A 12,213-nucleotide genomic window follows, 5' to 3' on the forward strand; every position below is an offset into this window, starting at 1 on the left:
TCATGTCGGGCACTCTGAAGAAAACAAACACACACACATACACACTTATCCACGCACCAATGTGAAAAGCTCTCAGACTTTAATGCACCTTTACTTCCCACATCTGCAGCCAGCTAAGTAACAATGTTCCCATGAGCTCTGCCTCTTATCAGATGGGGGGGGAACGTGTGATAATTTGGGGGGTTGTGATATGAACATGTTGGAGCAGCCCTGCTGTAACATACAAATACAATACCACATGTGGTTAAAGGTCTGACAATGTCCTGGATGAGAAGCAGGGGTGGGTGGTGTTCGGGTCTTAGCAGCCTCGCTCTACCTTTGCACAGCCGTGGGATGTTGGTGGCTGATGATGACTCAACACTTGAACACTGTACACTGACATGATGATATTAGTTTGTGTTGTTAATCTTAATGTGCTGTGCATGAGCAGTACAGAGTGTTTCTTTTATATTTTGTAGACGATAAAACAACTCATTCTGATCTGGCATGTTTGGATGTTTTGACGTTGGGTCTGACCTCCAGGAGGAAACGAGGGCTCTCCGGCATGAAGATGACTCCGACAAGCGCTGCCAGCGCAGGGAAGAGACACACCAGAATGAATAATCTCCAACTGTGGATCTGCAACTCTGTACCGATGGCGAAGCCCCAGCCTGGAAAATGATCCGGAAAAGAGCATGTTAATATTTCAAGAACTCTTCTTCCAAAACACATATTGTGTTATATACAAAACACATTTTATGTATCACTTCTGCATCTGTCATTTGCACATGAAACATTGAAAAGTCTTTGCAACTGTGGGTTCATTTTGGAGTCATTTTTTATGTGAGTTATTTATATTTAATTGTGAGGGGAAATTCTCCAGATGATCGTACGTGCCGACTGAGAAAAGAATATCTCCACATTTCAAAACAAGTAAACACTCCTCCTGTGAATCCTGTGAGTGTCCCTGTCTTCTGATGTGCAGTTTGTTTGAATGTTTGTCATGTGAGTCTACTGCATGTGTGTGTGTGGTTACGTGAGTCAGCGTGTGTGTGTGTGTGTGTGTTACCATAGTGAGGGATGATTCCCCAGGCGGTGAAGGAGGCGTACAGGCCTCCCAGCATCCAGAACATGCAGAGCCAGCTCAGATGTTCTCCACGTTTATCCATCTGCAGGAACTCAGTGAAGTAGGTGTACACTATCGGGATGGAGCCGCCAATTCTGCGGGAGGAATCACAAGACATGTCAGAAAATACATCTCTTCTCTTCCTCACTCAACACCTTTCTTTGTCCATCATTCTCTGAGTGTGTAGTTGGGCGTGGGGACATCGGGGCTCAGTTAAAAAAACGTCAACAAATGCAATTTTAGGAAATGTGCATAACGGTGCATCAAGAGGGCGACGGCCGGGCTACTACAGAAGAAGAAACAAGAATGTGTTAAAGTTACTGATTGGTGCATTTTAGAATCATAGGCTGAGGTTGTAGTTCAGACCCGAAGTTACTCTTTTGGATAATGCACAATTGTTTGTTCTATATTTAAATTGCATTGCATGCTTTATTATTGTGCAAATAAACCTTTCTCATTTGTTAGTTAATATTTCTTGGTGCTTTTAAAAAGGGTCTGGAGACATTTCTAACTATAAATGAATGTTAGTGATGTGGGATCATCCAAATGATCTCATCTCTACTGTCGTTGTTGTTTGTCCATCTTAAAAACTGTGTAAAAATACATACAGTAGAGAAATGACACGACATGAACAGGAAACACCACCGCAGCATGTTCATCAACATAATGTTTGGCTCATCTGAAGGTTTCTCTGTCTGCCTCTTGTGTTTTGTGAAGGCAGCCACACGGACACATGGTTAATGACGAACATGCCGCTCATTATCACAGTGAATCAGCAACAGCTGAATGTTTTTATTTTGGCAACCTTGTATTGTGTGGCTCAGCAAAAAGCTCAAGCATCAATATTGCAGGTCTGGGTGCACTCTAGGCTGCAATCATTATCAAAAGAAATGTGTCTTTGAAAGTTGCAAAACCAATCTGTGCACAGCCACAGCTTCACCCCGAGGCGCTGGTGACAGCAGGAAGTCAGCAATAAAACTCAAATGAAAAACAAGCAAAGAGCATCGTTCACTTGTTTTAATTGGAATGATAAAGAAATGCTCCAATGAAGTAAATAAACAGAAATCTCTTTTTGTGCAGCGTATGTAAATGTGTTATTTTAACGAGGAAAACAAATGAGCAGTCGACTGGTGTTGAAGTACGTCATCTCCCTACGTCAGGCTCTTCGTAAAGGTTTGTTTTTAATGGAAGTGCTTCCTATTACTCATCTTCCTGAAATGTCAGGTGTCCTATTTTGGAACAAATATCGTCAAATACAAATATTTAGAAGTGCTTTTCCGTCAAAGTGTTTCAGACTCGCTTGTTTCCTCTGAAAGGATTAATCATGGAAAAGGTCAGTCATCATAAAAACCCTAAAAGTGTAAATGTGTCTCACCCAAAGCCGGAGCAGAACCTGAAGAAGAGGAAGAAGCCGTAGCCCTGAGCGAAGCAGGACAGGAAGGAGAAGACCAGGTCGATGGTCAGGACGTAGATCAGACACTTCCTCCTCCCCATCTTATCACACAGACCCCCCCACACCAACGCTCCCACCATCATCGCCACATACACCAGCAGACCTGCAAAGACACACAAGCACACCTTAAGTCAAGTTACATGTTTTGCTCCCATGGTGCACACCTCATGGAAACACAGTGGAGGCTCTACAGCAGGGGGGTCAAACTCATGTTAGTTCAGGGGCCACATGCAGCACAATCTGATCTCAGGTGGGCCGGAGCAGTAACACCATAATAACCTGTAAATAACCACATCTCCACATGTTCCCTTCGTTTAGTGCAAGAAAGTAAAAGTGCATTCTGAAAATGTTCAACATTTTATCTTTTTACAAAACATTATGAACAACCTGAAGACGAAAGAAGAAGAAAAGGTGCAATATTATCAGTTTATCATTTACACATGTGTGTTACAACTTACAGATCAGTGTGTCTACAAAGGCACAACACATTCAGTCACAGGTATCTGGAACAGGATTTTACTTTATGATCAAAACAACTCATTTCTACACTTTGCAAGAGTCATCCCACGGGCCGGACTGGACCCTCTGGAGGGCCGGTTTTGGCCCCCAGGCCGCATGTTTGACAAAGTGTATTTACACACATACATGTGCATGCACACAAACACTGGGCGGAATAACTAAAGAACATCTGTTATTAAAGGCCACGAGTCCTGGTGTCCACAAGGGGGCTCCCTTTACCCTCGTATGAGCACAGAGAGAAAGCATCAGTGTGACGCGTGCGTGCTCCGAGCAACATTTCCGAATATTCATAATGGCGTACCAAAAAATACACCTGGACTGATAATAACATTCCCAGAAAGCTGAATAATAAAGGTCATAATGATTTGAGTGCATCACTTCTGCAGTACTTACCTTTCCCTATGTTTTTAAATCTGACATTTTATTTCTAACTTTGAATACAAGCTTTATCAATGCAAAATGTATTTTCTCACATTTGATCTGCAGTCGTGCACTCTGAGTCACTGCGATGTGGAGCCTATCCCAGCATGCACTAGGCAGAAAGTCCACTCTGTCCAACTGTGCTGCCCATTACTGCACCAAGGAGATAACAATGATTATGTACTTCCTCTTTACGTCTCTGGGGAGAGTAATACGCTCTCCCCTGCCGTCGGTGTCAGGACTTAAACCTACAACCTCGGCCATCCTCTTCACGGCGATGTTTAAACCTTTAGACGCATACCTCCTGCCTGCTCTGTGTTTTTACTACACACAGCCCTAATTACAGTGCGACTAAGCAGCTTAAAGGCACGTGGAGCCATAGTGTGCACCTTCCCTGTGGATTACTAGACTATCCAAATGCTCCAGCGCTCAACACGCCAAGCTGCACAACCTGAACTCGTTCAACAAGAGACTGCTCAGGGCACCGGGAGACAAAGAGTCAAGGCTAACATGTCACCTAATATCTTGGCAAAGTTGTTGCTTAAGGCGATGCGTATGCCTGAGGTGCACATGGACAGTTTGACAGGGTGGACTTGTGATTAGACAGCCTGTCCTGCAGGTGGAGGCCCGGGATCAAGCCCTGCAGCAACAAGCTTCTATGTGCCTATTAAAGTATCCTTGAGCACAGTGAAGACGCTGAATCTCTGCAGGGGAAAGAAGAATTGCCCTTTTTGTTTTTGCATTATATTTACAATGAAAGCATTGTAACAGCATTTACCCCGTCGAGATGAAGAGACGATGAATCTACTCGGGGAGAAAAAGAAACTGCAGGCCTCCTCCAAACATACATGTACTCTCTAAAGAAATGCTAACCCTGTGCATGAGCAGAACACATGAGGCTCTTCAGTATGTACAGATGCCTCTGAATACAATATGAGTTTTATGAATAGTGAGCAGTGGACACCCGGCAGTGTTTTTCCAAAATGGCTTGATAACAGTGAAATCCTTAAAGTAATAATGTGCAACATTTTCCTCCGATGCCAGTTCTACTCTATTCTCGTTGTGACTGAATCTGCAATGATTGCATTTGTATGCAGTAAATGAAAGTTACAACTGTTGTCCTGCAGCACGTTGGAACCAGATGTTCGTAGATTCAGATTAAGCCATTTCCAACGTTATCACCAATTAAATGGACGTCATCAGTGGTTATCATTACCATTCTGAGGCATCAGACGGGCCAAACTGCACCTCCTCCGTGTAAAATCAACTCGTAATACTGAATGAAACGTAACATTATGAACTCAAACAAAACAGCGTCTTTACGTTTAGTCAACAGCTACGTAGCTAGGTTAAGGAAACATTATGCTTTGGGTTAAAACAAGGAAGAGAAAGTGAAACGTTGTGAATACGCGTTGTTGGTTTCACACGGGAGTCCTGTGTTTTGTGTCCCCTCCATCGTCCACAACATCCAGACATCATGGAGCTTCTCAGTCTCTATTCTGCGTCTTTGCTCCTCTCATAATTACTACAGTAGGTCGAGGTTATCTTCTCGTAGTCCTGCTTTCGGTGATCAACCGTGTGAATAGATGATAAAACCCTGTGAGGCTGATAACGCTCATTTAACCTGCTGATAAATTGTTATTACTGTAGTATATAAAGGATGTAATCTAATGGGATACACATGCGACCTGACACTTCATCAAAAGTCTGTTTAACAGAAATAACACATTATATCTCAAATGACTTTCTTCAAATGATGTTAAGGTCTTAAAAGACATGTGTTACGATATTACCCACTTACTCTAAACTACATGAACACCACTGACGCTGAAACCTCCAGTATATCTTCATGTATACATGTAACACTGTTGACTCAGTGCTACAGATGGTGGAGCAACTGATTTACACATACTTAAGTTGCTGCAACCCAACTTAGTTAATCAGCCATTTGAAACCAACAAACCCATCCAATGAAAAAGTCATGCAACAGGAACAGCTGTTTGTTTGGAGTAAACTAAGAAGAGTTGGACACTTTGCATGAGCAGTGAAGCCAAAGAGACAATCTCTACAAACGTTCAAAACATCAAAGACAGCCAAAAGGAAAAATACGACAAACGGAGCTGGACGTCTTGTTCGATACGAATACAGTGTAGAGCAGGGGGGTCAAACTCATTTCAGGGGCCACATGCAGCACAATGTGATCTCAAGTGGGCCGGACCAGTAACATCACGGCATGACAACCTGTAAATAACCACAACTCCAAATGTTCCCTTCGTTTAGTGCAAGAAAGTAAAAGTGCATTCTGAAAATGTTCAAATTGAATGAACATTCTTTAACAAAGAATTCTGAACAAACTGAAAGTTCTTAAGATAAGAAGGTGCAGTTTATCATTCACACATGTGCGTTACAACTTACAGATCAGTGTGTCTCTCTGGAAGTCATCCCGCATGTTTGACACCCCTGGTCTAGATTATCTCTTAAATGTTTCCAGGGAAGCATCATAAAACTAACTCATGATTCATACATGACCCTTTTAATTGCAATTACAGTTTTAGTCCAGAATTAGCTGCATTTTCCAATTTCCTTGAGATAACTCTCTGCAACCAAAGCCTGAGATTTAAGACCTGGCAGAACTTTCTCTTCTGTGTCCCCAGCATTGTGTCTCACACTATTAGCCTCTTGTATTGTCCCTCTAGAATAAACAATTAAAGCACCATTCAGATTAAGTGAACCGACCGTCCTCCTCTTTTTAACTTCATGTTTGGGAGTCTATCTGCTGTCCAAGACTACGGCTTGGATCAAACATGTCTGCTCCAGTGAATCTGGTGAACAGAGCATGAGCGTGAATCAAAAAGGATCATTCTGCAGATCTACTTCATATTCTCAGCCACTGATCAGTGATCCCCTCCGCTCTTCATAAACAGACGCTGTGATTTCATTTTCACCGGGCCCTTCTCCTGCTACCACAGCCTGTCAGAGGCCTGAAGCGTATCTGACAGCTCTGCATCGGGCTCTGCAGGCCGCCAGGCTCTCTGACTGCTGCAACATGCTCCATATTAGCCTGGGAACACACACTGAATACAATCACCACCGGCTTCCTCATCAATCTCTCGCAATGCCTAATCCCAGGAGCCTGTTGTTAAAATGAAATGAGCGATGTGCAATCTGCCACATCGCCTGGCTACACACGAGGCCTGGGAAATAAGGTGAGGGGCTTTAATTTGCTGTTTGCACAGAAAGCGAGGAACAGACGCTTTCAAGGTACATTTCCTAGGAAGTCGAGTCCACGCTGCATACAAATTTCCGTACCGATTTTTTGGCGTGTTTACTGTTGTGGCTCCTTAATACACATTATATTTAACATTCAAAGTATATTGAAAGCAGCTGCTTATGTCTGTGTTTGGTATTTAACATAATTAAACACTTAACATTATTCCTCAAGTCAACTTCCACACACTTGTAGAACCAATGCCAAGGCTCACTATCTGGCGACTTAATGTGGCGGCTCACAATGGACCCTCTATGGACGCACAATGTCGGGTATGTTCTTATTTTTTGCATTTGCCTAAAAGGAGCCAAGCTTTTCCCCATAATGTGTTCCAGCGACTGGGGGATATTTCTGTCTGACGCATTGATCTGCAACCATGTGCCATCAAGAGCCAAATGCAGGATTTTGTTTCTGCCAAGCACAACAGCAGATCATTGCACTGATGGGGTTCCTCATCTCTGGGTAAAGATTGGAACTCTTTCACAGATCATTATAATTAGTCTTGTAGGTTACCAAAAGGCTGTATATCTGATTAATGTGTTTTAATGTGCTAGCCACATGGCTCCAGAGATGTCTGTTGGTCCAGACTGAGATATATGAAATGGATTGCTGTGATATTGTGTACAGACCTTCGTGGTGCAGAGAGGAGGAATTCTATTAACTTTGGTGATCCCCTGACGTTTCCTGTAGCGCGACCATGAGGTTGAAATGTGTGGCTTTGAGAAAGTTTGTCCACTACTTTGGTTTTTAACTTAATACACAAATACTCCCTGACATTACAATCATCTTTGTGTTTGATTCTAATAAGCTAATGTTAGCATGCTAAGAGGCTAAACTGAGATGGTGAACATATTAGCATTATCATTGTGAGCATGTTAGCATGCTAATGTTAGCATTTGAGAGCTGCTAGCTTGGCTGTAGACTTTAATTATTGTTTAACCTTTTGTTCTATTCACAGAAATGAAAGTGTTTTTGCAGAATAATCTTTTTACGAAAGGTGGTCACTTACCCAGCATGCCTTTGTCAGAGTTGGATATGCACATGTCCTTCTCAGCACTGGGCAGGACGAAGCCCACCACAAAGCCGTCCACTCCGTCAGCCATTAGTGCCAGGCCCAGCACGAAGAACAGCATCCACTGGAAGCGTCCATGGCCACAGTCCTCCATGATGGCCTCATACTGCTCTGGCAGGTTGTCCTCCTCCTCTTCCTGCTGGGCAGCCTGACGGGCTTTCCTCCTGGCCTCTGTCCGAGCAGCCCGCCGCGCCTCCTTGATCTCGTCAGGGTGGGGGACGCCTTGGTACTCCCCCTCATACATCTGCTCATCATCGTCTGCGCCCTCGGTGGCATCGCTACGAGCATCCTCGTCCTGTGGAGGGTAGTCCGCCTGGTAAGGGTAGCCATCTTGACCTTCTCCACCCTGGGTGTAGGTGTATTCTCCACCTTCTGTCACCTGCTGGGTCACGTTGTTGTGATAGGGGTCATCCATGGTTCCTGCTGGGTGTTAGCGGCGCAGGACTGACTCTGCCTTGTAGCCGTCGTACTCTGAGGAAGCTCAAGTTGTCAGCTATATCGGCATAATCCTCCCAAGGAGCCGTAATTTCCTCTCAGTGTTGCTGCAGGTGCGATCTTCTGAGGAGTCTTGGTCTCAAATGTAAGGCCTCAACGTCTGCGTTGGAAGACTATTAACTTCGCTGATTTGCACAGTGCTGCATGCTGAACCTAAAACACAATGCACATCACACATTCAGCACAAGTCAGCAGAACAGCAAAGCAGAGACGTCGCTCTGCAAACATTAAGAGCTCATCGTGACCTTTGACTCTCTTTGACAAAATCCTTGAAAACTTAGAGAACAGAAGGGATTTGCCAACAATATGTCATACAATTATAGAAGAGCAAGACTTTATTTTATTGTTTTTAATTTCACTCCCACAGTTTACTGTTTGTCTGGCTTTTTGCTACTTTGCTTTAGTTCCCTATCCCATCAATCTAATGCACGTCATGTTGTTTATCACTACTTGTAAAGGACTTTAAGTCAGAGATATATGCAGGTTGTTATTCTAGGCAGAAAGGAAAAGTGTCATTAGGCAGGAGAGAGCATTCCAGGACTCCCAGTCTGCAGGCTGCGTGTGCTTCCTCACAACTAGATAATCTCATTGTCTCTCCGCTCAGATGCTGTGACGCCATTTTGATCCGTCACACAGTGCGGCTGCAACGATGACACATTCAGATCCCTCTTGATTTTTACAGTGACCGGAGGCCAGAGGCAATAACACACATTACATTGCATTGTGGGAATGTTTCTGGCTGCTTGGCTGACACAATTAGATGACTTCACAGACACGTCAGGCACACATTCTTACACATCAAGCGATTGTTGGCCTGAGGCTGGGTCCTCTGGTTTTTACTGATAACAAAAGAGGACGTATTGTGGAAACATTTTGTGACAGACGTCCAGGCTGCAAAGTTAAATGACTAATACACACAATGTTAAACTGTAAAGTAACACAAACCTTGATTTAAAACATATCTTTATAAGAAAAGCCTTTTTTCAATGCTTAACTTTTGTGTTGCTTTATTTTAACTTAGTTGTGTTTTGCTTTTCTGCGCACTATTATTGCTGCTTTACTTTATTGTTTGTATCATCTCTTTACTTCTTATCATTGTGTTTGTGATTGTAACTATATTATGTTTGGTTACTCTCTTTTGTTGTACTGCCATGTATTGTGTTGAACACGTTGTAACCTTGTTTAGATAAATGCTATACAAATAAAGGTATTATTATTATTAGTATTATTATAAACCTAAAAAATGCTAATAATGTCAAACGCTAAAACGTAGCAGTCGTAGCACAACGAGGAAGAGTCATACAGTGCATACAGTAATCTAACATTAGCCAACGTTAGCCTCCATAAACTAATGTCACACCAGAACATAAAGTACCAAGTAGTTAAAGCTGTAGCAGCACCCCCCTGAAGGTATTACAATGAAAAGGATTTATATCTTTAATAAGGGGCAGAAATAACAGTTTTACACATGATGTGAAATATTAAGGATCTGATATAATGTGTTTAACATCTAAATTAAAAGTGCATGAAAACTGGTCGCTTTATGGCACCAAACAGGAGTGAGCTGTTTCCCAAGCAAGCTAACGCTTTTAGCTTTTAGCTTTTAGCTTTTAGCTTTTAGCTTTTAGCTTTTAGCGTCTGCATAGTTTTAAACAAAAGAAATGTTGACGTGAAAAAAAACTCCAATACAAAATGCAAAGAAGAAGAAAGAAGATCCTCTTTGTAGTAAAAAGCAGCAGAGATTGATCAGAATATCCAGAAGTCTTTGTAACATGTTGCCTGTGAACTTTGATTTTAACTGCGTATTACTTGTGACAGTACAACTGCAGTCTGCCTGTCTGACGAGTGCATGTTTGGTGTGGCCTGGTTTGCAGCCGGGATGACGAACACTGTAATTTAATCCAGATTAAGACTGCAGATTTCTTTTTTTTTCATGTTGCCTCACATTATTGTTTCATCACGAAAGTCCTAGAGGTGGCTGACGGTGGATTATTGAGTTTGATGCACTGAAATGCATTCGCTGCTCCTGGATGTGAACTTTTGAAATTCCAAAATCAGCGTCAGAACATTTGCATTGATCAGTTCTGTTGCCAGGAGAGTGATGAGCAGAACCGCAGCACCGTGATGAGGTCACAATCATCTGAGCATGTTGTGTTTTCATTTGTTGTTTCCTTCACGAACATGAATAATACATGAAGGATGCAGGAGAGAGAGGCTGGTGCTCAGTCTGGTGGAGGGAAGCGGCGCTGCTTTCATCATCCTGCTGCAGCGCCTTCACTCACACAGCTGGCGTTTACATAACAGTCAGGATGCACTCCCTTCTCTCCCCCTGCGTCTCCCTCCCTCTCCCTTCTCCTCTAACTCATTGATCTGTGTTTGTGTTTATGAATGCATCGACTCCCAACACACACTCACACTAATTCACATGTCAAATCAGCATTTATGCCGCGCAGAGTTTGAATAGGTCATTATCTGCCTTCCCCTCAGTGTCCCCGGTGTTGAAAAGTCAAAGAGCTCCCCTGAATCATGGAAATCAATGGGAGTCTGAGTTTTAACAGGAAGCAGATAGGTCACTGTGTAATTTACAAAAAAAAAGCTCTCTCAATTTCACAAGTGACCTTTTACCGTTCCGATCATTTGTTAGTTGAAACTGTCGTCTCAGTTCCATCGGTTCTGCAGCGTGCTCTACAGAGAGTAACGTGCACACTTGTGCAGTAACATATTAATGACTTTGGGAGAAGAGCTGTACAAACACAGAGTAGATACAACAGTGGAGCTCCGGGGTCATTTCCATTCATCCAGTCACCTGGAATTCACTCAGTATAACAATCTTTCACGGCCGGTCACAGAGCAGCTCCTCGCGCTGCCTCCCCATCAGCATTTACTTATTCACATTCTTCACCCATATTTGCACATCCAGGGATGTAAGATGTAATTATCTTTGCAGAACATTGTATTAATGATCGGCCACGTTCAGGCTTATAATGAATTATTTTATCTCAGATGAGTCAATTGTTTTGTATGCATTTAGCATTTCATCAGCTTGATCCTTTTTCTGTCTTTTGTATTTATTATTTTGCTTGAGATGTTTTAATCAGCCCTCAGGGTGACTCCATCACACCTGCACACGTTGTGCTTCTTTCTCTCAATCTGCTTTCATTGCGCTTTTTCATCCGTACTAAACTTAGAATCAACTATTTGATCTAAACCTGACAGCTGATTTGCTTTATGATACGTGCGTGGGGAAATAATTCACCTGAACAGGTTTTAGGGGATAAAAACGAGTTGTTTTTGATTGAAAATGATCAAAATTGGAAATGTTTTCATCAAAATAGCTGCAAAACCTGTTTCCATTTGTCCTGGTTCAAAAATGGCTGACGACCAGGGTGACTCCCTCTGAGGTCAGAGAAATCACACGGACATGTACTGTTTCTTTTAACATTATAAAGAAAAAGAAGCAACTATCAGACTGGATCTGATGCGTTCTGTGTATCTGCTGCTGGAATAACTCTGCAAAGCTGTGTGTTCACTCTAATCTCAGCTCGTCGTGACCTCAAGAGGTCAAAGCAGAGTCTTCCGTGATTTCTGGGGACGACCTGTCCCCTAACCTGTCAAACGCTTTTATTAGCAACACGTCTCTGAGTCAAAGACTGCCACCAGGCCAGTCCTTCTGCGCCTTATCAAATATGTAACTTGATATTTGCATGCTAATACATTTGCTAACTAAAAACACTACGAGGCAGATTTGGCCTCCACCTCTTTCCTTCACATCTCTGCACAGAAGCTTTAATCACGAGTAGCAAAACATTCATGTTCTTTTTAAAGTTGACAATGTATTCATGGGCTGTAACTTCTCTATGTAGAAGTGTAGATGTTGTCAC

The 12,213-nt window shown here is 42.7% G+C and overlaps 1 protein-coding gene across 1 annotated transcript in view; it reads right to left on the reverse strand.

The window, feature by feature from the left end:
* The window catches only part of sv2ba (synaptic vesicle glycoprotein 2Ba), a 9,546-nt gene extending 1,294 nt beyond the window's left edge, over window positions 1–8,252 (reverse strand). Inside the window, exons 1-5 of the mRNA XM_029462888.1 lie at window positions 7,775–8,252; window positions 2,481–2,661; window positions 1,049–1,200; window positions 517–650; window positions 1–14 (exon numbers count right to left, since the gene is read on the reverse strand). The exon at window positions 1–14 is cut by the window's left edge and continues 76 nt beyond it. Of these exons, the coding sequence (XP_029318748.1) occupies window positions 1–14; window positions 517–650; window positions 1,049–1,200; window positions 2,481–2,661; window positions 7,775–8,252 (959 nt within the window). The remainder of the gene's footprint in view (window positions 15–516; window positions 651–1,048; window positions 1,201–2,480; window positions 2,662–7,774) is intronic.
* Between the last annotated feature and the right edge of the window lie 3,961 nt (window positions 8,253–12,213).

The sequence above is a fragment of the Cottoperca gobio genome, chromosome 3 (assembly GCF_900634415.1).
Source record: "Cottoperca gobio chromosome 3, fCotGob3.1, whole genome shotgun sequence".
In the NCBI taxonomy this organism is placed as follows: domain Eukaryota; kingdom Metazoa; phylum Chordata; class Actinopteri; order Perciformes; family Bovichtidae; genus Cottoperca; species Cottoperca gobio.